This window comes from Rhipicephalus microplus, unplaced genomic scaffold (assembly GCF_043290135.1).
Source record: "Rhipicephalus microplus isolate Deutch F79 unplaced genomic scaffold, USDA_Rmic scaffold_14, whole genome shotgun sequence".
In the NCBI taxonomy this organism is placed as follows: domain Eukaryota; kingdom Metazoa; phylum Arthropoda; class Arachnida; order Ixodida; family Ixodidae; genus Rhipicephalus; species Rhipicephalus microplus.
This window is the reverse complement of record NW_027464587.1, coordinates 35,285,727-35,312,099: the sequence shown is the minus strand read 5'-3', so window position 1 is coordinate 35,312,099 and position 26,373 is coordinate 35,285,727. Positions and strand designations below refer to the sequence as shown.

The 26,373-nt window shown below is 45.6% G+C and overlaps 1 protein-coding gene across 1 annotated transcript in view; it reads right to left on the bottom strand.

Annotated features, from left to right (window-relative positions):
• Positions 1–26,373, bottom strand: part of LOC119181110 (uncharacterized) — a 165,457-nt gene that overhangs the window by 77,395 nt on the left and 61,689 nt on the right. The window contains exons 13-15 of the mRNA XM_037432291.2: positions 20,333–20,452; positions 12,640–12,971; positions 4,785–4,967 (exon numbers count right to left, since the gene is read on the bottom strand). Of these exons, the coding sequence (XP_037288188.2) occupies positions 4,785–4,967; positions 12,640–12,971; positions 20,333–20,452 (635 nt within the window). The remainder of the gene's footprint in view (positions 1–4,784; positions 4,968–12,639; positions 12,972–20,332; positions 20,453–26,373) is intronic.

Below are 26,373 nucleotides of genomic sequence, written 5' to 3'. Positions count from 1 at the left end.
TATTAAACAAACATTGTTTGGCAAGTTCAATACCGTACATTTATAATTAGGAATATATCGCAAGCATTTCAAACCCAGGGAGCGCTGCGAAAAGTGACAGCAGTGAAAAATATGGTAGCTACGACATAGTTGACATGAGGCAAGAAAGATCTCACTATAATACAAAGAATATTGCTATTGGAAGTACTTAATTTTCTGGATTGTAATGTCAAAACATAATGTTGTCGAAGGTGAGAGTGTCCTTGCTGTCGAGTACCTCATTTTGCTTGTCGCGATGGGCAATGTCAACGATGAAATAAAGTGTTTTCGCACAGTTTGTGTGTGTGTTCGGACGCACAAGAATCCCAGTGCCGCTGCGAAGTCTTGCCACGAAGTCTGTGATTTTTTAAGTCAAATGACCCTGCATTGCAGGCTTTTTCGTAAAGTGTGAATATGTATCGGCCGACATCATCCTTTCACAAATAAATAGTGTTGTGCTGTCCTAGCCCGTGTTATTCAGCAAGGCAGAAAAACTTTTCGGCACTCTTTTGTAGTTAGGTGCGCTAACGATGTCGGCACTTACCATTGAGCACCAATTTATAAGTACTGATAGCCGAGAGCACCATGGTGGCACGTCAATATTTTGAAGACACCTCGTCTACCGATTACATCGCGAGGCGGTGATGGTACGCTGAGCGACATACCAATAATTCATGTTGCATATTTGGCGTGGCTACAAGTGTCAAAAAAGCAGGGACTGGTAGCTGCTATAAAAGTGATGGCAGAAAATTTGTCTACAAGTAGTTGTTATAGTTATCACTTGCAACTTGCAGTCGGGCACTGCACTCGGGCTCTGCACTCGGAACACATGCAATTAGCGAAAGTATGAAAAGTTGGGCTAGTTGCTACGGCAGCCTTTTATTGCAACAGATAATATATGGACACTTTCGGCTGGATTTTGCCGCCGGCGTCGCCGTCACTCACCGTGTCTATATATATATATATATATATATATATATATATATATATATATATATATATATATATATATATATATACATATATATATAATGAACGCGACAGCAACAAATTGGAAAGTCCCACGCAGAATGGCAAGCAGATCGAAACGTGCCCCACGTTTTTAACGCACAAATGACGCATAAAACGTATTCACAGGTAAAGATGAACGCGAATAAGCGTGTCAGTTGTTACTTCGCTGTGTCTGAAAAGCGCGCCCTTTTCACAAACGGAGGCTGTGCAACGATTGCAATGAGCTTTGTGCGCCTCGTAACTACAACAGAATCATTTCAATGCAAGTCCAACATCCACCAAGACGTATGATCCTTCCCACCGGGAGATAAGGGCGCGCGAGAGATCGTTCACTACCCTCCTCCCCGCGAGACAAATTACACGTGAAAGATCAGAGCTGTGGCGCGGTAGTTGCGCCAACTTGTTGATAATGCTGAAAAGACGATAGCTGGCTCCCCCGAGAAACCCGCCAACAGCGGTATATGGTAGATATAAATAGCTTGCCGTTTGAACGTTGAAGGAGGCCCCCCTCGGTAGCTCAGTGGATAACGCCTCGCATTCACGACGCGGAGGTTTCACGTTCAATTCAGTGCGCCGGTTTTTTTTTTCTGGATTTCATTTCAGCCTAGCGTTTTCATATATATATATATATATATATATATATATATATATATATACATATCTATACATATCTATACATGTATACATATACGGGGCATGACACCGACGCCGGCGGCGTAATACAGCCGAGAGTGTCCATATAATTGCTGTGGCAATAAAAGAATCCGGCGCGCGGAATTGAACGTTCGACCTTTCGTTCGTGAGCGTGAGACGTTAGGCACTGAGCCATGAAGGAGCACAACTTTCAACGCGGAAACGTCAAGCTACTCATATCTGGCATGGAGCCCCGCCGCGGTGGTCTAGTGGCTAAGGTACTCGGCTGCTGACCCGCAGGTCGCGGGTTCAAATCCCGGCTGCGGCGGCTGCATTTCCGATGGAGGCGGAAATGTTGTAGGCCCGTGTGCTCAAATTTGGGTGCACGTTAAAGAACCCCAGGTGGTCGAAATTTCCGGAGCCCTCCACTACGGCGTCTCTCATAATCAAATGGTGGTTTTGGGACGTTAAACCCCACATATCAATCAATTATCTGGCATGGAGGAAATAGCGTGTTTGCAGCATTACCAGTGAGATGGCGTGATGAGTGCGCTCAGTGCAAAGGCCGGCGCCCAGTTTATTGCGATGCGCCGATGCGCACTCGTCTCCCACGCGTGCTTTGCTCCGCGGAGGGAACGGGCCTTATCCGCGCACTTATCCTGTGGTGTGGGAGAATCGTGCGCCTTTAGCTTTGACCAGAACAATTGCGTTTAGTTGCCGGGCGCAAAACTTTGCTCGCTGAACAGGCCCCGTTTATGATAAAGATCGCTTTTTAAACGCAGCGAAGTAACAATCACCTGGAACGCTTCTTAGTTCTCACTGGTATCTGTACCTGTGAAAGAGTTTCGCGTGTCATTTTTGTTGAAACAGTGTGTTAAGTGTCAAGCTGTAAAAGTTGTTAGTTGGCTCTCGTCCTGCATGTGCTGTTTTTTTTTTTGTGTCATTAGTGTGTGAGCAGCGCACTGCACGTTTCAATCTGCGTTACACTCTAACTTGTAGCTATTGCATTCGCTGCTTTGCCCTTGCGGCGAAACCGTGACTTTTTTAGGGTACAGCGCGAGATCGACAAAGACGGTAAACAGAAGAGACACAGACGAGTGCTCGTCTATGTCCCTTCCATCTTCGTCGATTTCGCACGGTACAGTCACAATCTCTTAGAGAGTGAACACGGGAGCGCGTGGCTTTCTGAGCTCCGAGCGCTGTTGAGCGGCAGCCCCCAGAAGAATCGCTCATGCGCAATGCGGCCGGGCTGCGAAAATGATATCATCGCGTGCATTGCGTCCGGCGAGCTATAGCGCCTGTGGTCTGTGCTGCACACGCACGGCTGTAGGAAAATCGGGTGCTTGAACGTGACAAGAATCTTAAACTTCTAGTTATCCTCCACCTAACTCTCAAATAAACGTTTCTTCAAGATCATCAATGATTTGTCGTTGGGCGCTTTCCCCGACACACATTTTGTGCTCCAGCATGGCCTGGCGCCAGGGCGCACTGCACAACTTATAATGAACGAGCACACGAAAAATCGCCAGGTCACAGTGGTCTTTTGGCAAGCTTGAGCATTTGTGAAAACATGTGGCAGTATATATATAAAATAGGCTATGATGCGGTTCTCTGTTAACACAGCGGCTGCAGAGAAATCGAAGGTTCTTCAAGAGTGGCAGAATCTTCGAGCGCATCGTCACTTTGTGCCGGCACTGTACTCCTCACAACCTTTCAGAATGGCAGCAGTGCTCTTATTTTTCAAAGGGGAACATTAAAAAATACCAATGTAACTTCGAGTAAGCTATTCCAGACAACTGATACAACTTCCTTAAACTAATTCATCTTTCGTGGAATGTGCAACAATCAACCGTTTGGGTGATTGCGTTCCTTTGCCTTTTCGTTGTACGACTACAAGAACGCAGGAAAAAGACGAAAACCAAGTGACATGGCAGGTTTAAACAAATGCGACGATTGAACTCAAATCATCTAAGCTTTAGCAGCCATAATATTACGGTCATCCAGGATGCCGAAAATTAGTTAGCAGACGACACACTAGCACAGCGGTGACCTGATGCGCACGAAGGGAAGCTAGCCTCCCCACGCATGCGCGCAGATACCTTGACGTGTCACCAAATGGTGCTAGTAGTGCCACAAGCCACGCGCTCCTGTGTTCACTCTCAAAAAGATTGTGACTGTACATCAAAAAAGACGCAAATAGCGACAGTCGGAGCAGAATTCAAGCGCTACACTGACGACAGTCTAAAGCACAGATTTGTCCAGCAATACTCAAGACATGTTAAAGTTCGACTTAACCTAAATTTACACTGTACACGCTTCTTTTCATCACGATACTGACGAGCCATTCATGAAATCCAGGTGCTCGTGTGACTGAGTTTTGAAACCATGTCTGTTGCAGAGCGCCTTCCTGTGATCAAAACTTCGATGATGCGTGAAAATCAGCATTCCTCACGCACGCGCTGGAGAAACCAATGTAGCTAGGTACATTTGAACTTTGTGTGTCCTTTTGCGTCTCGCCGAGGGAGTGCTATAATTTCCAAAACTACGTATCGCCCATCTGTAGCCAATTCTGCGAGAGTAATCATTCCGCAAACATCCAACATCAAAGGGCCTGTAGGGAGGGCCATCAGTAGCGCAAATCCGGCTGACGGGAATCGCGATGGGGAGGCACACTCACGTGTGCAGATTCGATGAAGACATGTCATATTCAAACGATTTAAACAATGTGCCTAACCGGAAAAGTGCATGAAATCACTTTCGTGCGGTGCGGGAGCCGTTTTGGTGTGGGGGTGGCTCGTACACCGCACGACACACCAATATCTGCCAATAAAATATATTCTGTTAGAATGAAAGCCAAGGCCTCCGTGTGGAAAACAAACGCTCTACCACAAAATCTTGCTAGCTTTTGTTTTCGTTTGCCTAACTTAATAATAATGTCTCTAATGTATATACATAGCGAACGAAATACTCAAGGCCACCTCTACAGGCGTACAGTGAGCGTTACACTGAAAAAAAAATGGCAATAACAATCCAATATACTTTTTGCTCATTATTTTCCCACGTTTTATGTTTCGAAGTAGAGGGCTCTTGTGCGTGGCTTTCGGTGTCACAAATTGACTCACTTGACGTCAATAAGTTCCATTTTTTTCTCCGGCATGTTGAGCTTGGCCTTGAGGGCCTGGCCCTGTTGCATCTGCAAGGAGCCATCCACAGACCAGGAAGATGACATGGTGGCTACCATGCGAACTCCAGAGGTGGACTTGTGCGCATCCACACTCATCTGCATCGCCAGCTGAACGGCACCGCTGCATGTTTAGAGCAGAACAATCTTACTGCACCCTGAAGTAAATTGATGAAAGCGCTGTTCTTTTTTTTCTTAGACAGAGCCCAAGCAAGCCAGCCTGCGGCAACAGCAAGGAAGATATAGTGGACATTATTTTAATTTTTCAAGTGTATCGTAGTAAATATAATGAAAAAACAAGATGAATCATAGTGGGCAAATGCAAAAGGTACAATGGTCTCACGAACAAGAATTTTAAAAAGATGATACACCGTATTTATTAAATGACTTACGGAAGACCTGCGGGCGAAGTTAAGTTCGCGAATGGCAGTAAATGTTGGCAGCACATTTCGTGCCACGTAGCGCTAATTTAGTGCCGAGTGTTGTACTCTTCTTGCATCAGTGAAACTATTCTTGTGCTAGGTGATATTGGTTAGTTCTAAAGAGCCTATTGCGCGCATCTAGTGCGGCCTCAAAAAACAATAAACCACTTCGAATTCAAGTTTTCATTACCTCATAAATGGAAATATTGTATATCGTACTGACTAAATACAAAATACTGAGATATAGTACATAATATAAATTATTTTTCTCTCTGTCATCTTCTTTTGGTAATTTGTGCTGGCTATTTTCTGCATGAAAGAAACATCCGCACGGGAAACAGATACGGGAAAGCAAGATAATGTGTACTAACAGACAAATATGCCAAGAGAAGGATAGGGGACGTTATTAGAAGTCATTGTAAATATTAAGCAAAGAAAAGTGAATGAAAGGATAACTTGCCAACTTCGAATAACGTGTCCAATGCTCTCGGGTAACGTCATCGGACGCGTTATTCAAAGGTCGCAGGGTCAGATTTTCTCAGTGGCAAGTTATCTTCTCACCCAGTTTTCGTTCTTCACATGTACCTTACAATTACTGCTAATCACGTCCGTCATACTTCTGGCATCATTTTCTGTTGGGCCTAAATTATAATGTGCCCAATAATGACACATGAAGTCAGGAAAGCCTTGAAGCGAATGCAAAGAGACAAAGCCGCTGGTAAGGATTAGGCAACATATAATCTGCTGAAACGCGGAGGGTAAATTATGTAAGAAAAACTGGCCACCCTGTTTACGAAGTGTCTTCTGTCGGGTAGAATACCTGAATTTTGGACGAATGCACACATCAACTTAATTTATAAGGAAGGGGAGCAGGACTTGAAGAATTACAGGTCGATCAGCTTGCTCTTTGTCGTACACAAGCTATTCACAAACATAATTGCTAACAAAATTAAAACAACGCTAAATATCAGTCAACCAAAAGATCAAGCACGATTTTGTACAGGCTACTCAACAATCGACCACGTTCAGATTATCGATCATCATTATCAGCCTGACAACACCCACTGCAGGAAAAGGCCTCTCCCATGTTCCGCATGTAAACTCGGTCGTGTGCTTGCTTCTACCACTTTATACCCGCACACTTTCTGATCTCATCTGCCCACCTACCTTAATAGTGTAAGATAAGGGGATACGATCTCCCCAGCGCTATTTACCACTTGCTTGCGGAAGGTTTTAAAGGGCCACTCACCAGGGCCGATACCAAATTTTTGTAAGACCAGGGAAGTTCTTGGGCGTCCGATGAGGCACATTTTCCAACAAAGGTTTTTTGAATCGGTTGATTACAAGCTGAGAAAACTGCGTTTTTAAAGCGGCATGAAACGAGGATGGGAGGAGGCGAGCTCGAAACCCTTGCCGCTGCTCCGCGTAGCCTTCGCAAGCCAAATCTCTTTCCTACCCTCTCCGGCATACGGCCAAGAGGTCATGTGAGTGAGTGAGTGAGTGAGTGAGTGAGTGAGAACAACTTTATTATGGTCCAGTGCAGACACCGAGGTTGCCACGCGTCACTCGGCTACTCCAACGTGGGGACCGGAAGGTCTAGTGTTATGACCGCCATCGGTAGGCGCCATGCTGTCGCTGAAAAGCGTAGCCGGGCCGCGTTCCCACGCCTGGAACCCAGGTTTTCTTGGAACCAGCGTCGAGAGCTGACGGGGAAGCGGTGCTCTTTTAATCCTCAAACAAGTAGCCGTCTCGCCGAATGCATATGCCCGCCAGGTATTGTCCTGCTAGCCGGCGGATGAGACGTCATGTCGCCACAAAGCTGTAAGCCGTTCCAGAGGGGACAACAAAGACAGCGTATTCCTTTGAAGAAACGGCGACCGCCGCCACAAAGTGCCCTGCTAATTGAGCGGACAGATTGGCGGACCGTTTGATGTCTGCTGTCCGAAGCTTGGAACCCCTCGACCAGCGACATACACGACGAGCAAGAGCCTCTCTGGCGCCACCTTTAAGTGCAGTGATCTTGACTCGAAATTGGCTGTTCACGTGCGCCGTGCATGCTCGTACCCCTCACCTGTTGTGTGTGTGTGTGATTGGTGTTCCCCTGAAGAAGGAGGAGCCCGACAGGGCTTATAACGGCGCCGCAGAGTGCAGGACGTCGCTCTGAACCAACTAAAGTTTCAACCACCACGTTCGTAGTTTGTGAACGCTCTGAACCAACTAAAGGTTCAACCACCACGTTCGTAGTTTGTGAACGCTCTGAACCAAGAAAAGGTTTAACCACCACGCTCGTGGTTTGTGAACTCTTAACCTCATGCTGTAAATATTTGTAAATAGTGCCATAAACCTTGTTTGTTTTTCGTATCCCCATCTTGTAAGCGGTCGTTTCCTCAACCCGAAGCTACACCACGCTACCACAGCACCCCGGGATCACAACAACTGGTGATCAGCGGTGCGATCACGACAACGGTTGGCATCGGTGGGATCACCACACTAGCCTGACGGCCCTGTCGCGGGCATACTTGGTGGCCAGGATTCGGTCCCGAAGTTCTGGGGGTTGCAGAAGCGCATCCCACTCGGGCTTACTATAAGCCGGTTCAAGCGACCCGCACTCCCAGAGCATGTGTGCTAATGTAGTGGTCTGCCCGCAGGCGGCGCAGGCGGCATCGGGAATTTGTGAGGATAAATTATATTTAGATATGCTAACGACGTGTACGAACGGGTTTGAAGTAAGCGCAATGACACGGCCTCTGCTCTATTGAGGCTTGAATGTGGCTTTGGCAGCGACCGCCTCGCCATGTAGTAATACTTGCTAATCTCGTTGTGCGTAGTAGGTGTGTTTTTATGTCTCACATCGTCGGCACTGGAGCCGTCACCCAGGTCGAGAGCAGCGCGGTCAGTGAGCGCACGCGCTGCTGCCTGGGCCGACTCGTTCGGGTTCAGTGCAACGCCGTTTACGGAGCCGACATGCGCGGGGAACCAATATATGATGTAAGAAACAACCGTACCGCTTGTGAAGCTGTTCAAGATTCTGGCTGCCTGTGTTGATATGCGGCCCTTTTGAAAGGCTCTGACTGCGAATTTGGAGTTGTTGTACACCTCTTCGCACCAACCATTTATCAGAGCGAGTGCGACGACCACTTGTTCGGCCATCTGGGGGTTCATTGTACGTACTGTGGCGCAGTTCGTAGTCGAGCCCGTCTGGTCCACGACCACCGCTGCGAAATTCTTGCCGTCTCGATATGCTGCAGCGTCAACAAAACTTGTATTTACGCCACCTTTTCCCAGTTGCTTTACTAGAGCCGTCGCCCTTGCCCGACGACGTCCCTCATTGTGTACAGGGTGAGTGTTGCGGGGTATCGGAGCAACAATGACGTTTTCCTAAATATGTTTTGATATACGCACGCTGTTTGTTTCCAGCTCTATAGGGTTAAAACCTAGCTCGCCAAGTATGCACCAAGCAGCCGTCGTAGTGGACAACCAAGCCAGCTACAAGCGTTGCTGCGCTTCCGCCATCTCAGCAGCATAGTTGTGCACACCGAGCGCGAGCAAGTTCTCGGTGTGTGTGCGTACGGGAAGCCCCAGTGCTTCTTGACGATCTTTCTGATAATCACATTGAGCTTGTCCCACTCCAACCTAAGCCAGTTGTGCATTGCAACGGCGTAGGTAAAGTGGCAGAGCACAAAAGCATTGATGAGCCTAAACAAATGGTCTTCCTTAAGGCCTCTATGTCTCCCAGAGATTCTTTTGACGAGTCGAAAGCTTTGTCAGTCTTGGCGACAATCTTCCGCAGAGCGGGGCCGTTGTCACAGTTCGCTTCAATAAACATGCCGAGGATCCAGATGGTGTCTACTCTCGCGATTTCCTCCCCGTCACTCGTGTAAATGTGTATATCGCTTTCTCCGACAGGTTTTCGTCCCTTAGGTCGGCCACCTCGTTCTTTTCTATAAAGCAGGAGCTCCGACTTGGCGGGTGAGCATCTGAGTCCCATTTGGCGCAAGTACGAATCCGCCTCGGCGACTGCTTCTTGAAGGGCATCTTGCAACCGGCCTTTGCTGCCGCCAACGCACCAGATTGTGATGCCGTCGGCGTAGATGATATGCTTGATGCCGTTCACGTTAGCCAGTCTTTTCGACAGTCCTATGATGCAGAGATTGAACATCACCGGAGAAATCACAGACCCCTGGGGCGTGCCTCGACGTCCGAGTGGTACGTCTTCAGAGAAGGAGTTCCCGACGCGCAGCCTCACTTTTCTTCCAGACAAAGACTTGATGCAGTTGTACAGCCTGGGCCCAAGCTCGAGTTTTACCACAGTCTCGTGCTTGATGTTGTCAAAGGCCTTCGCTAGGTCTTGGCCAAGAAGAGCCTTTGTATCGTTTCGTCAAGGACTTGGTGCTTAATGAGCAGCATTGAATCCTGCGTTGAAAGGCTGGTACGAAACCCGATCATACTGTGCGTATAAATTTCATTTCCCTCAAGGTAGTCGTTAAGTCTGTTGAGAATCGCGCGCTCTGCCACTTTACCCACGCACGACGCGAGAGAGATGGGGCGAAGATTTTGAACGCTGGGAAACTTTTTTGGCTTGGAATTCAGTACGGTGTCAGCTAGCTTCCATTCTTCAGGAACCCTTCCCGTTTTCCGTGCTTCGTTGATGAAAGCAGTTAGACGTTCTATGGATGCGTCGTCGAGGTTTGTGAGGGCTCTGTTCTTGATACCGTCTGGCCCTGGTGCCGACTTGCGATTGAGCATTTGTATCACTCTCCTGATTTCAGCCTCTGAAAAGTCTTCGTCTAGTTCGGGTAGAGGAGGGCCGCCATACTCTGGGAACACGCCGTCTTCGTCCTCTCGTTCGACCGGCAGGTACTTAGAAACTAATCGGGTAACGAGTTCGTCAAACCCCTGTTCTTCAGTGGCCTCGTGAAGGTAACAGGCTAAAGTGTGTCTCTGGTTGGCTCTAGAGCTGTGCTCGTCCAAGAGGTGCTTCAGAAAGTGCCAGGACTTGCCATTTCTGATTTAACCGTGAACGGACTCACGAAGTTCATCCCACTGCTGTTTGCACAATGTGTCGCAATGTTGTTCAATTTCTTTGTTGAACTTTATAATTTTTGCCACAGCTGACGGTTGTGCGCCTGCTCCTTCCATCGAGAAAATAAAGCTGCCTTGGCTTCGAGAAGGTGGGCAAGACTACTGTCCATCTTCTCCACGTGTAAATCTGTCTTTATCTTCTTGGTGGCAGCGGTGACATCTCTGCGGATGCCCTCGCACCATTCCTCGAAATTATCAGGAGCACTGGCCCTTGTACCGCGAATGCTGCGAAAAAGATCCCTGTCAACCACCATGACTTCTCGGACTCTGCTACGGTCCACTATAATAGAAGTTTGCAGAACGTAGTGTTCGCTGCCAAATTCTATGGCGGTGTTGGCCCATGTAGTCTTTTTGACATTCTTGATGAAAGCGAGGTCTGACGTCGTGTCTCTGATCACAAAGTTGCCTATTCGCGTAGGAAAAGCCTTTTCAGTGATTAAGGTAGGGTCTAGTTCGGTGGGGCATTGAAGTCACCGACTATGAGTAGGGGCCGAGAACCGGCTAATTCAACTGCCCTCTCGAGCAACGTCTTGAACTGCTGGCGCCTGTGCCTGGGGTTACTGTAGACATTCAAAACAAAAACACTGTTTTTCCGCTAATGGCGCCGTGGTGTGTCAAGTAGGGTCTCTACCATTACATATGCGATATTGCATCTGGCCAACTTCAAGTTGTGGCTGGCATGTGTCAACTATTTACTTATTAGTGTGCAGACACCTCATCCTCCTGACTAGCGAGAGACTCCCCGCTAACCAGAAAGGGACGCTGCAGAGGCTAGAGTCTCTTGAAGTGCTTTAATTAGTTGTTTCTCCGTTATCGTCCAAAAATACTCGTGCGCATAAAGTGTCTGAACAAGCCCAACTCTCGAGCACGCGAGCGACGTTGTTTTGTTGACCAGGTTATTTTGTTGTCTACTGCCTGCTTCGGCGGGAGCGTTTGGAAACGCTGGCTTAGACGCGGTTCAATAGGTGAGCACAATGAGTGCGCGAACACGTAGGGGTGTTCCACGGCTGTCGTCTGCTCGATGCGCTGACCGCAAAATCGCAGGGACACGAACGCATGCGAAACGCCAGCACATTGACCCTGAATCTCGTTGCGATTCACGGGGGAAAAAAGAACGCTCACATTTCCTTATTGCGTCTCATTATTTATCTAAAGATTTAGTATTCTCTTCAAGCAACAAATACATAAACTGCACATGTTGTTTTAAATAATTTTTGCCACCTCACGTGCAACTATTGGCAACGTCAGAGCACAGTCGTCTACGTAGAGTACCAACGTCACTGCATTGACGTGTACCTAGGGCTATTCATACGCGCACGTCATGCCCTCATTCTCTTGGCGCGCACCCACAAAAGGAAGGAGGAGCCGAGTTCATCTTGAAATTTGAGCTGTTTTCGAGGCGCGTAGCGTTGCAAAATTTGGCAGACGTGATTATGAATGTCTCACCTACGCACTGCGCTTGTCAGCTCTCAATAGTCAAACCTCGTGAGTGACCCTTTAAGAGGACTAGAATGGGAAGAGTTAGGGACACTTGTCACTGAAGAGTGCCTTACAAATCTGCGCTTCACCGATGACATCTCATTGCTGAGTAACTAAGGAGACAATTTGGAATTCATGAGTACTGAATTGGATAAGAATAGCAGAAAGGTAGGTCTACAATTTATTCTGCAGAAGACAAGAGAAATGTACAGTAACCTCGAAAGAGAACAGCGCTTCGAGATAGGTAGTAGTACACTTGAAGCTGTAAAGGAGTACGTCTACTTAGGACAGGTGGTAACCGTGGAGCCGAACCATGAGATTAAAGTACCTAGAAGAATACGAATAGTGTGCAGCACATTCAGCATGCATTCTCATATCGTGAATTGTAGATTGCCACTATCCCTCAAGAGGAAGGTATATAACAGCTGCATCTTACCAGTACTTACGTAGGGTGCATAAGTCTGGAAGATTGGAAATTAGCGCGCCGTGGGCAGTTTCCACATTGGGACGGGAAGTCTAAGCCTGATCACCGCATCGTAGTGTTACTTGTTCATCTCTCAATACTGTTAAGAACTGGTTTATTCACTGGCTATAATTTTTACGCGCAAATTAGGTCTCAAGACGCCTGAACTTACTGCTAACATGAACTCCAACAATTTCGAAGGAATACCGGACACTTTGCCACAGACGCCGCTTGATAGGGCATAACCAGAGATGCTTTCATTTCGTGCGCTGATTCACTTGACAAATATTTTCAGTGCACCCACTGTTTCATTGAGGTGCCAAGTTCTGCGTCGTGCAAGCTGTCCTTACCTGGGCTGTATGAGACCGGTGATGTCGATGGCTCCCTTGCGGAATAGCGAGTTTCCGCCAACCTTCAGTGCAGCAGTGGCTGAGCCGTTGACCGAGACACGAAGTGGAAGACCACTGCTGGCAGGAACCGTGAGAGTGGAGTCGGCGAACAGGATGCTCTTGCTCAGATCGACGCCTTTCGGCTCAGACAGGCGTGAGAGCCATTGCATGATGTCGGAGTGGGGGCTCGCTGAGGCGTCTTCGGCAAGCTGCAGTGAGGCGATCTCGTTGCCGAAAAACTTGACATACGCGGAAGCCTTTGGCTGGCCGCTGTACTTGGACTTGATGGCAAACTGCAGAGAAGAGATAGGGGAACGGTGGCGGCCTTTAAAAATGATCACAAATTTCGAAGCGTTTATACTTGGGAATTCCTGGATGACATCACCCGTAGTTAAAATAAAAGTTTATCCAATCCAATCACCCGTAGTTGGCATTTTTTCTGACGAACAACCTAACTCACGTGTTTCCTGCTAATAAAGCACGTAGAATTAATGAAAGAAAAAAACAAACAAAAGGACAGGCAGGTTGACTAGAAAGCCAGTGAAAATGTCAAGTATATATCAAGGCGTGACTCAATAGACGCCTACTCCTTTTGCATTGTTAGAAATATCAATTTGCACAAAAACTTATAGCACAAGTTTTTATTAAAAGATTATGTGATGCACCTGTACCTAATATTTGTAATTATATACTAGAACTATAGGCTATGGCTACAGTGTTTCGTAAGACTTGATGAGTGGTTACCAATTGCAATGATGTAGTTTTCGGTCTGAAAGGCGCAGTCGAGGTTGGCTTGCCGTGAATGAGGACTTCTAGCTAATATTTTGAAATGTCGTAGATGTCATGGAAGAACAAAAGGCTTCAGCAGGACTCAGTGGAATAAAGACAATTCAGCAAGCAACGTGTCAACTGGCAATGACCCTGCAGGATGTAAATGAAAGTTTATACGTAATAGTACGTTGGGGCTGTGTCTAGGACGTGGCATGGCGCAACTAATATAAGTTTTAGGAGAAAAAACACACAAAAAAGACAAAAGAAGAGGTACGATCATTCGAGTCTACACCATCTTTTTTCTTGTCTGATTTTTGTACGTGCTTTTTCTTCAAATGATGTACCAACTGTGAAATTCAACTTTAGAGTGACCTCTGCCATAACTGACGGTTGATAAGGTTATATGGGCTCGGTTGCATAATGGCGAGCCCCATGCGCATGATTATCAATGAACATTCTTGACACTGCACTGGCCCACTGCAAAATGGGAATGGCCAAATACCCGTATATTGGTGGTCCATCCTCATGTGGACTTTCCTAATTTCCGTAATGTGTTTACCTATGTACCGAAATAAACCGGAAATCGACTTGCCTCACCCTGAAATTTTAGGCAGCCCAAAAACTGATTAAAAAAACTGCTCGGCGTCACACCTGCAGCACGGATATTCGTCCATTATGGGTGTATCTTGGAGGAACCATACTATCTGCCAGTTTTAATAAAGACGATAATCTTTCTTAGGGACCTTCGACGCAAAAATTTCGGTCTGTCTGTCTATCTGTCTGTCTGTACATTTGTCTGTTTGTCTGCCCTTAACAGTACCCTAAGCGGCACCAAATTCGCTAAACGATACTCCAAACGACCGACGCCATCCGCAGCGCCCACAAATATTGCTCATAATTCAGCGCTCATACTTGTGCGATTGTCAATTAAAAAGAAATGATTGAGCATATATGAGGCAACATAACAACACGTCAATATTCTGCATGTGTGTCTCTTACTAGAAAAGGCATACATATAAGGACCGCAGCGTTTACCACGTTGCGCTAACAAGGCAACGCTTGCACGAAAAGGCAAGTGTTTCCAACGCTTCGCTAAGACGACATGGCGGTGGCACCTACCCGTCACTTTGCGTTCTACACCTTATCACCTCAGAAACGGGCACGCAGGGCGCACGTGCTTCGTTTTCTAAGACAACTGCCAGATAGCGCTCATGTGTCACGTTTGACGTGACTAGATGCGCTCGTTCGCCTCCACTGCACGCTCGAGGCACTCTAACTCAGCGCCTTCAGTATACCATTTACTAATTGTTTTGCGCAGAACATCAAAGAAACGTTTTGTTCACTCTCTCAAGGCGCAATACTATCGTCTGTCGACGACATTTGCTTTGTAACATGAGATACGAGGCCAGTTTTTTTTTTCATTGTAAACATATGGGCACTGTCAGCGTTTTTCGCTTTTGGCGTCACCACTGCCGTGATGATATCTGTATACGAGCGCAGGGAAAAATAATGCAGAAATTCTACAACCCTGGGAAGCGAGCCGGTGACTCCTTGCTCCACAGCAGACCTCTTGGCCTTCGTGCTTTATATTGATGACCGTATTTAGAGATACCATTTGCAGTGGATCATGCGCCCATCTCTCCTGCTGAAAGCAGGAAGGTGTATAGACGTCGCTTGCTATCTATACAAAGAACTTGTATAAGGGAGACCCATGCCGTGGAGGACGCTGCTGGTGAATTTGGGGAGAAAACTAGTTAGCCACCTGTTGACCTCTCACTCATTCACAAACCTTTATTAGTGTGCTGCAGGCCAGTGTTTTCAGACTGAGGCGGGCCATGTCCACGTCAATACCGGGAAGTCGAGCCTTACGGCGTAATCGTGGACGTTATGGACTGCCCGTAGCTCGTCTTGATAAGACGCGCTTTGCACAATTTTCTGCCAGTAAAGCCAATGTTTTTCGGGGTCAGCGAAATTCGTGGGACAACCCACCAGCATGTGTTTGATTCTAATGATTCCATCGCTTTGTATTTCAACTGTATCCGCACGCCTGGTAGGGGCATTAAAGTCACCTCCTAATATGAGCGGGGAGCTCTTGGTTATGGCGAGTGGTTGTGTGAAAGGTGCCCAGAAACTTTGTGTCTTCGCGCTGAAAATGCTGTAAATGTTTAGCAGAAGATGCTGTGCCCCTTGCCGCGGTGGTTTTAAGTACGACTTCTACAACGGTATCCTAGATTTTAGTCAATTAGAGATAAATATCTTGTTCGATAAAAGGTAGGTTCTAGTAAATGGGGGTGAGCAATCCTTTTCCGCAATGTTTTCTTTTACATATCGATTTGTAGCTGGTTAGCTTGACCTCCTCTGATAGAGTTTCCTCCAGCACAGTTACTTTTGGTTTGCTCCCCATTGATCTAATTATTTGGCGCAGCGATGCCTTTTTGTTTAAAAATGTGTGACCATTCCACTTCCACACATGAAATCTGTCGGTGCTAGCCATGATTATTGAACGACACTGAGCAAGACCAATTCTGACTTATTCACTGTATATCTACACTGTGGCCACGAATATAACAATTTCGACTACATGCTGCGGCTGTGCCCTACTAACGCGTGTAGAGACTTTTCTGACCAGTCCTCCCGGGACTCCACCCTTCGATCCACAGAGCTCATCGCTCAGCTCAAGGCTGTCTAGAGGGCCCGGGCCGTCGCTAAAAGACTGTCTACCGGTCCCGACCTCGGTGGAGCCACCACATCGGTTGGCGGGGCTTTCAGCACCGCTTTCTTTTTTCTCAGGACCTCAAAAAGTTCCTACTCACTCACTGGATGAGTGTAGTTTGCTGTTACCTGCAATCGTTTTTTGGAGCCCTTTCTGACGGTCCACGTAATGACTTTAGGCTTTCCGAGTCTGACAGCAACAATTCGTCGTCTTCGTAATTTTTCAATGTCGAGTCTATTGAATCGCTGTTTAGCTGTAAACCTCCATTTTTATAGTTTGTTGACCTTATGTTAGTCGTTTCCGTCGCCTTTTTGATTTCTTCAATTACCTCTTTCAGTTCCCTGATTACTGAAAAAAAAAAACGAGTCAATTTCGGAGCTAACTGCTCTGGTTTTGGGAGCGGCGGAGTTGTCCCCATTGCGTGGTTCAGCATTTTGACTTACTGGCCTGGCTGCTGCTACGCTGGAAGGACTTAGCAGTGCCTTCTGTTTTAGTTCAATTAGCTGTTCGGTCGGTTCTTCATTAGCATTTCGCAAAAAGTTTAACTCCCAATTCGATTGATTTCTTCTGGACTCATTGCTCTCAGTCACCGCTCTCAGTCTCAGTCATCACGGTACCATTTATTTTAACGCCCCAGGTGGTCTTTGTTGCCGGCTTGGCACCAGAACGTCTGAGCTCTCCGGCACTTCAGTTGACTTGCAACGACTGTTATTACTGAGCAGCGAACGGCGTCTGGATCTCGAGCAGTGGGGCTCTTCTGTAGGCTTGGCGTCTCCATGGGCGCCTTCGTGGCTGATCGCGACCGGTCGCGTTTTCTTCGGCAAGCTCATACCACATAGGGTACTTGGAACGGCTTCTTGCACGCTTGGTCTCCGGTGGGGTGGCTTCCTTCACAGAACTCGCACGTGGGTGTGCAAATGTGGTGCACTGGCGGGTTGACGGCTCCACAACCTCGACACTGAACAGCGTCTGGTGTTGGCCACACGTCCGAGCGGTGTCCTACTTTACTACATGTGAAACACACATCAAATTGTTTCCTGTGAGGTAGCATATCACCAGGGTCGACCCATAGCGCACCAACTTTGGCACGCGCAGTCTGTCGAAGAGTACGGTGACTGAGCCCTACGTCGTGATGCACTTTGCAGCCGAAGCGAGTGGGTTGCGCTCATGCTCCGTATTTTTTATAATAATGGACTGGTAGTGTCTGATGTCGACTCATCTAGTCACACCTTTGCAAGTGGTGTGTCGGGCCATTTTGTACGCAATCACTCCATATTCTGTTTCCACGATTTTGAAGGAGTTGATTCTCGCGTACCGTGTCGCATGATCTGGTTCAGGCGTGCTAACGATGACGATATTTTGCGTGAACTTGGGACACACCACGTCTTCATTTGCTTGCTCTGCAATCAGGCCGGAAGCCTCGATCACTGCAGGCTGAATAGCCATGGTGCTTACATTGCTCAAATGCAGTCCTCTTCGTGGCTGAACTATACTCTCGTGATGCTCCTCGGGTAGCTGGGACGTCCTCGAGGCTTTGACAATACGATTATTGAAGGTGCCGGTGCCGTTTGTGGCTTTTCTGCTCCCGCCGGTGGCGGCGTCTCCACTGGACGCTTGCGAGTTGTATAGTGCTTCATTGACCACTCAGCTGCTCTTCTTTTCAGCACGGAATCGTCGGCCAGTAACAACTTGCCAGCTGAAATACTCCTCGTCGTTCTCGGATACGTCGAAAGCCTCATGGTTTATACGGGAGTCCGTCATGTCCACGGGGCATGTAGGCCGGCTAGACCCAGCGGGCCCTACTCCTCGGTATGGTTTGCTCCGCACGTAGTGGGGTGAACAGGAAAGGTCCCGTAATACTGCAAAAGCATTGCCCACCTTCACGCTTGGTATCAGCCAATTATTGGCAATTGCACGAATCGGATGACGTGCTAAAAATGGTCGTACCATGAAAATGGGGCCAGTGGAACAACGAAAAAGACGGAGCCGATGTGAGACATGTGCTCCCATTGGCACCCGAAGCGCCTCCACGACAGCCAATGCCTCCTTCAAACTGCCTTCAAAACCCGCTGTTTTGGCTTGAACGCGACGCGTGTTCTGCACATGCCTGAAAGCGTCGAATCACACTCGGTTCCGGTGTACCGCTTCTGTCTGCATTTAATATGGTGACCACCATTGAAGATTTTTTTTTGTGGCAGTAACTTGGTGAAAGGTCAGCGTCTGCCGAGCACGCAGCAGATGCGGAGCAAGTATTAGCAGATGACGCGGCAATCAAACTCAATAAAATTGTGTGCGACGCAAAATGTCACATTAAAAAAAACTATCAGTTGTGACCATTGATGCGCACATAAATATTTCCTATAAAAAATTCACCGAGATAGCTTCGTATGAAGATTTATTTATCAAATATTTTGCGTAGTCCACTGCTTGAATCATGTTTACTTTGATAAGTATCCAGAAAGATTGTTGCTAACCACGTTCCTACACCCGGAAAACATGGTGGTGATAAAGTGTCGTATTTGATGGATACCCTTCTATTCTATCTTCCCTTGATAATTGCGCATATGCGGAAAGAAATTGTAGCTGAGCGTGCAGCTTAAGAAAATGTTTTAAATGCATAATGTTATCGTATCTCTGCACCATATCAGCGTTATGAGTCTGTTTTTTGTCAAAATGTATTGTCGAAGCTCTTGGCGACCACATACTTCCTTGGGCACTGCGTAGATGTAAAAAAAAAATTTATAACCGCACATCACAAGTGCCACATGTGTACAAAACTTCAGATAGTAGGTCCCCAGCAATAATAAAAGGAGTTGAAACATATATCTTCGCAATTATTAACTGTACTCAAAAGAGGAAGTTGCAAGTATTGTGGTAATGCAGACGTGTATCTCCCAGTAACTCGATATATTGAAGGAGTCAACTCCCACTATGCCGAACGTTACGTTGCATATGCTCGTTTTCAATAGGGCTTTTTAATTATTTTTGTCAGCGAACTGCTGTAATACACGCATGTCGTCTGATTTGTTCGTTGCATAGGTTGGGTATCAGTAGAATTTCACCCGGGAAGTTGACCCCTTCATGTTTGCATGCCAGTCGATGACGCAGAAATAATTCCCTCTTTTTTGTCATCGCGGAACGACAGGTGTTTCACGCGCTGTGCGCGCTTCGAATATGCGTTGAAAATCAAAGTGAACGGAGGTGTCATAACCGCTTACCTTCCCTGCGTTATAACAGGCTGCGTTTAGACGCTTTTTTCGGCAGGGACATATCAAGTATTGGCGTCGGCGGGCAAACTTGAGCGGGTCTCCCCTACACTCAGCCGGTCTGGAGGCGCGCACTCACTCTTTCCTTTACAGCCTGCGCACGGGCACGGATATCATGAAGGACTGTTACTATCTATCGCCCTAGCTTGGCGGGGGCGCTCCGAGCCAACTTGCTGTAACGCGCTGCTGGTGGCTACGGAAGCTGTCAATGTGTGGCTTCGAAGTTGCCATGGTTCCTTCTGAAGTCACTTCATGGTGCCAATCGAATGAGAACATGGTGGCAGGCAGAACTCTTGTGATTTCTACTTTCCAGAAGAAGAGGCGGAGGTCGCTGGTCTGTTGCTCTGGAAATGGTCACCTTGGCTATGACAAATGTTCTTTTTTTTGTTTTCTATAGCGTTTAGGAATGAGAAGGACACTGAGTATTGCATTTCACACGCATGTGCAATAGTGCTTCAATCACAAAGCTCGAAAAATGGTTTGGAAAAGATTAGTTTCAAATACTCATGCCAGCTGTCTCGGCAGCAGAAATAATAATCATGATTTTTTTCCTTTTTGTTAAAGGCTATATAAATCAAACTTTAATGTTGAAATAAATACGTTAAAATCCTTAAAATCGTTGCATTATCAGGATGACAAATGTTTTCAAGTACATACATGAAGGAATCTTACGATGCCGAAGAGTTCTGCGGAAACACACAAGGTGGTGGAAAGGTCAAGAAGGGGAATGGTGAAGATAAAAGAATGCACGTCGAAGACAAAGAGAAAAATAAACTACTGATGCACCCGCTTTTGTTACTTGGAGAAGCATAGTTGGTGAGAGACGACGACCGGCAAATGCTCACGTTGTAGCCCGAAATGGACTTTAATGTGAACCCACTGATGAGGCTAGCGTTGTACTCACCCTTCGGTCTAGCTCGCCGATATTGTTCTCGGTGATGGCCCTTTTCGCACGAGCCTCATTTTTGTCACTCGGCATCCACTGCTGGATAATCTTTTCCAGGTGCACGGCACGGGCGCCAGCCTGAAAAACAGGCGAGGTTTATTTATTTATCTGGTTGTTTGTTTGTTAATTTCATCGTTTATTTATTCAAAGGGCATTAAAGGCCCATTAAAGAACATTGAGTTAGAGGGTATCACTAATTGTGAGAAAAAAAAATGGCAGCAAAAAAACTAAAACAAAGCAGGAAAAGCAACAATAGAAGGTCATCAATAGAAAAATGCTACAATGGTGCACAATACTGACTTGCTACAAAATGACGTTATCACGGAAATATTTTATTAACCATGAATGAAACTTTGATCCGGAAGACCATTCCGATATGCAACAGTTTTATGTAGTGGTGAGAAGTTGAATGCCTGTATGTCACGATAAACTTGTGCTTCGTGAATACATCGAGATGAGCGCACATGTTGATTAAGTGGCAAACAGTGAAGGTAATTTTTATCGGTGTATCTGGGAAAGACTAAGAAAAACCAAAAGAAAAGGTTGACATCATTTCTTTACGAGTGTGTGACTGTTCTAAAATTTTGAATAACGAATGGGATAGCGTTCTATTCAATTCAGCGTGGGACAATATCCTCGAGCAGTACTTTGGTTCGGGGCAGCTAGTTTATAGTACTCATTTTGAAAGGGCAGCACATTAAAAATGAGGGCATTAGGCGCCTCGTACATAATGCCACGCTTACACACTGAAATTATCCTCTGAACTACACCCGTCGATCGTTCACAGAATCTTCAATCGCTGCTCCAACTAAAACTGCCATCCGAAATTTCGCGATGTAACGCAACGATGCTGTGTCGGCTGTAGCATTATCAGCTCATTGCATTGACATGGCTGATGCACCCAAGTGAGGTAACTGCAACGATGTAGAGAATAATGTAGGCCACTGCCTCCAATATTAACAAGCTCGCCGGACTCTCCGGTGTGTACAAAGGAGACTCGACTATCGGCCTTTTACTCAAAGAAAGATCTTGGAAGCATGGTCTCACAGTAACTCAGTGCAGAAAGCTACACAAGCCCTCCTGCGGTCCCTGAAGGTTGCATCACTGAGCAACCACTTGTGAAACCCTCTACCACATGTGTGGTGTGCAATGTGTCTTTTCGTTTCTCTCGTTCTCTCTCTCTCTCTCTTATTCCCCTCCCATGTGTTGGGTAGCAGACTGCGCGTGGTCTTGTCAACCTTTCCTATATTTTTTATGTCCCTCTTTTGCTCTGGAATATTTTTATATAATCAGCAACTACAAAAAGTGCTTTAAGGAATGAAACGTGGGAACAACAAATGGTGACATTTCTTGTTTTCATTATTGAGATATCCCCACGAATGCAGCCCGTGCAACTAAGGCATTATCGACGTCATTTCGATCACTGGATGAAGGCGTTTTTCTTAAAACTCAAGTGTCGGAAGACTTGACTAAAGTTCTTTGTCTGTCTGTCCATCCATCCGCCCATTCGTTCATTCGTCAAGTATCAGGTATGTTTGAAAGCTCTCGACACAGTACCACCTGAAGTACTGTGGCCGCTTTCATATTTCAGCGTGCACTAACCGTAAACTATATCTTGACAAGTTATATTTTGAAGCCTCTACTTAGTACTAAGTTAAAATATTTGTATTTTTTCTTGGTTCATGGCAACTATAATTTATTTTGTTAAAGCTTATGAATATTTATTTTAAGGAATATCTTGCGAAATTTCTGAGCTGTTTAGAAAATTGGTCCTTTATTAATCGAAAGCTAATCGAACATCACTCAATTTTCTTTCGTATTTGATTAGGTGTCTTCACTAGTCAATCGGTATTCAACTTGATTTTGAATTTCCCTATTCGCACCCTCTTGAATTTTTTCTGTCATGCTGTAAAGTTAATTTCACTGTATGATTGCTATCGCGCTACTAGTTCACCTACTGGACAAGTCTGTAGTGTGGATGTCATCAGATTAAAGAAAACGTTCTTCATTGAGACGCTGGGAATATTCTTTAAAAGTTAGGCCCCGAAATTCTGGCTTTTCTGAAATAAAAATAAAATAAAAGGTAGACCACAGAACTATAGAAGATGTTCCAGTAACAGATACACAACCGATAGCACGTGGTTTCGTAGAGTTTTATCAGTGAGTCTTTAAAAAAATGCACAAAGTTCCGTCACAGACGAGACAAAATGTTCCTGTGCATTCCCTATGTAGTCTCTTTCGTTTCATGAGGAGGGCGTATTTGAACAACTCTTGAACCTATATCCAAAGAAAGCTTGTGATCCCGACGGAATACTATGACCATTTTTAAAACGATATGACAAGTGGGTGTCTTTCTATTTGGCAATTATTTTCGAACAGTCATTATGCGTAACCATTCTATTCTACAAGACTGGCATTGCGTTGCTGTTATATCCATGCTTAAAAGTGGAGATTGCATGCATCAAAAGAACTACCATCTTGTATTCTTAACATCTGCATGCTGCAAGATCATGGAGCACGTGGTCACTAAACACATTATTCCTTTTCTGGAAACAAATAGGCTGCTTTGAGCCCATCAGCATGGCTTCAAAAGGAGGCTATCTACGAATACACAACTTATCAAAACCGTTCAGTACTTTTCGCGTGCTTCGGATGAACACCAACAAACTTATGCGATTTCCATCAATTTTCATGTGTTGAGCTGCTTATAAGCTGCGTCAAATTGTTGATGTTTTGAACTAACAAGGCGGAGACAAGTGGTGCGTGTTAATAATTCTGTGTCGAGCTTTTTGGATGCACTTTGCGTTGTACCACAGGGGTCAGCCCTTTATTGTTTTTGCTTTTTTATTAACAAAGTAGCCACAGCAGTTCAGCCACAATGATCTTGAGACTGTTTGCAGATGACTGCTTAATTTATGCTCCAGTTATCTGTGAAAACGATCCAGAAAAAAATGACCAGTGGCTTGAAAGTGTCCATGCCAGGTGTGAAAAATAAGATATGGATATTAGCTACGCCAAAATCCCTTTTTCGCATATTACTCGAAAAAAAAAAAGGTCTTGATTCGCACTAGCACATGGGCAGTGCAATTTCTACAAGTCTTTTTGTTTTGGATATCTAGGCGTTGTGATACGAAATTACCTAAACTAGCGCAGAAACGCTGAAAATGTTCGTTCTTCATCGTACAGAAAGCCGTGTATCTTCGAGTAAACCTACGAAACACAACCAACTGATGGCATGTAAAACTTTTATTCGACCTGTTATGGAAAATGCTGCCGTAGTTTGGAGTCCCCACCAAAAACGCCTAATATGTCAGCTGGAAAGAATCCAAATACTTGCAGCAAGGTTCATTTGTTGAATATACAAAAAAAAAGACTGAGTTACCAGGATGCTAAACACATGTAAAATGGTACTGCTTGAGATGAGGTGACAGAGGAACAGAATAAAATAATTATTTTAGATTCTTCATAATCAAAGAAATACTGCTAAAACGACAACCTGGTGGAATTAGCAGAATATCGTACCAAAGTACAGCCATCAGCCACTCGCACAAATTTCTATCGGTATTCGTTTTTCCCCAATGTTATTGAAAACTGGAAAGCACTACATTGCTGAGTGTACAGATGTAAAGGCTTTAAGACATTTTCTTGGTAACTGTGTTACCTTAAAATAGTTGGATGGTGTGTTGATGTCTTGCTTTCTCTTTGTCCTGTCAATGTTGATGATTTCCTTTTTCGTTATTGTTGAGAGTTGACAATACTTCAGAGTTTTTATACTCCAATTGTTACTTTTATGTACTCCCTCCCAGTAATGCCCCACAGATGTGAGTTGAAAGTATGCTGAAATAAATAAATAAATAAAAGAATAAATAAATAAATAAATAAATAAATAAATAAACAAATAAACGAGTGGTTTATTTGAAGTAAACACAGATTGGTGGACGTCCTAGCCGCACACCTGCAGGCAATCCTCGGCGGCGCCGAGAGTACACACAGATGTGGTAGTACCGCTTTTTATATTTTTCAGGATGGTAATTTACTACTGCGATGAGTTACTGGAAGGGATAGTTTAAAAAACTGACTAATTACTTTCGCAATCAATTTTGATTATTGGCACAGGAAAAACTGATGAAAAAAGAAAGCGAAATTCATTAGGCAGGTACTCGTGATACCGTGGGAAAATGAACAGTTTCTGAGAGCTATATATGCTGTGAATGAGTTGTGTTTCATTGATGTCATTCTGCTGAACTAATTTAAAAGTAACGCTCTCGTTTTTCAAAGCTTGCGTTAATGTGCTCTGATTGGTTTGTATTTCGGTCACCTATGAGGTGTAATTCAATTGTTTTTATAAATCACCATAGCACTTAGTCGTGCAAATCAAATAATTTTAGTGGTGATTTGAGCACGCATCTCCTTTCTTCTCCTCACTCTCATTCCATGTCTCGTGCACCTTCTAGCTGCGCCAATCATCCGCTCGCTTTGTGTTTATTTCAGGCAAAAGAAAAAAAGAAGCACATTTGACCTCGGGGGTTGACGAAAAGGCATAAAATCCTGACAGAGCTCCTGCCCGTTCCTCGAACAACCGAAAATACGACCGAAACGACACAATGCTTAGTGTAAAACTAGCAGTGAAGAAAGAAATCAAAATCAATGAGAGTTGCTACATGCAAGTCACATGTGTATAAGAAGCCTAAAAGATGACCCGAATGGGCTAATCGGTCAATTAATTTCTAACCAATTTCATGTAAGCATACAATGCGTCAGCGCACGAAGTCTAGGCTCGGCGCTGCACCCTATCCCTATGAGGACACAGGGTGCTTAGTTTCGTGCAAGCCACGCGTGTTTTCTCTATGGGGAGAGGGTGCGGTCACGTGTTGTAACGCGCACTTGTTGTTAGGGTGTAACGCCAACGACGCACAAGCAGGCGCAAAAAACAACAATGTTGTTAGTTTGGCAAGTGGGAACATAACATGCATATTCGTTTTGAGAGCAACCGGTAGACGAAGTGAGGTGAGAATGATGCATCTTTGTGATCCGGCTTGTCCTTAATCTAATGTTTACGCTCTGCAGAGCCACTATGAATGCATAAAACATCTGCCCCACTCAAGCGTTGAATTTTCCTTGCATTCTTCTCTAAAGCTTTAATTCGTGTTCCGCATTGCCCCCTACTATCTCAACTATCCTCCCTTAAAGGGGCCCTCAAACACTTTCCTAAGTAACCACGAAATTAATTCACTAGAAACGGTTATTGCCTCACAACGCCACAAAAATTTTAAAAGTACGAACACAGACCCAAAGATTTCACACACGCTGTAGTTGCATTCTCTCTTCTCTCGTCCTGACGAAAGCACTGGAAGCTAAGCAGGGAGAGATGGGAGGGGCGAGCGAAAAATGTCGTGCACGCCTCGTGACCTTGAGCACATTTTTTTTTCTTAGATTACGCGGCTTTTTCACTGCGATCCCGCACGCACGCATGGACTAGTGGCTGCCTCCCACGGCGATCTTCAGAACGACCAAGCGTGGCATGTTCAAATCATCCAAGGGCTGATAGATGCGCATTCTGCGAGTGATTTTTGAGCGTCTTCCGTCACTTGTCGAGGGAAGTTAAAGAATTTTTTAGCTAACTTTGATAAATTACTGTGAATTTCAGGCTGCGTGCTGCGCTATAACAATTGGCTCGCGTGTTCTCGGGAGCCTCTACTACCGATCGGCGACATTTTGTTGCCATGTCCAAAAGGGCTGCAGGGCCCCTTTAATCTAGACTCCATGGCTTGATCCTGGCTGAGAAACTTCCGTTCATTCCATAAGCTCCATATCAATACTAATTTATTCTTTATCTGCTCTAACGGATGTAACCTCTGGTGTCTACCAGAGTAGTATTTCGGGACCCCTGTTATTCTTAATTTACATCAATTACCTGCAATCTGTATCACCTTTAACGTACGACTCTTTGCTGATGATTACATCTTCTATCACAAGATAACGCTATCATCAGATCACCT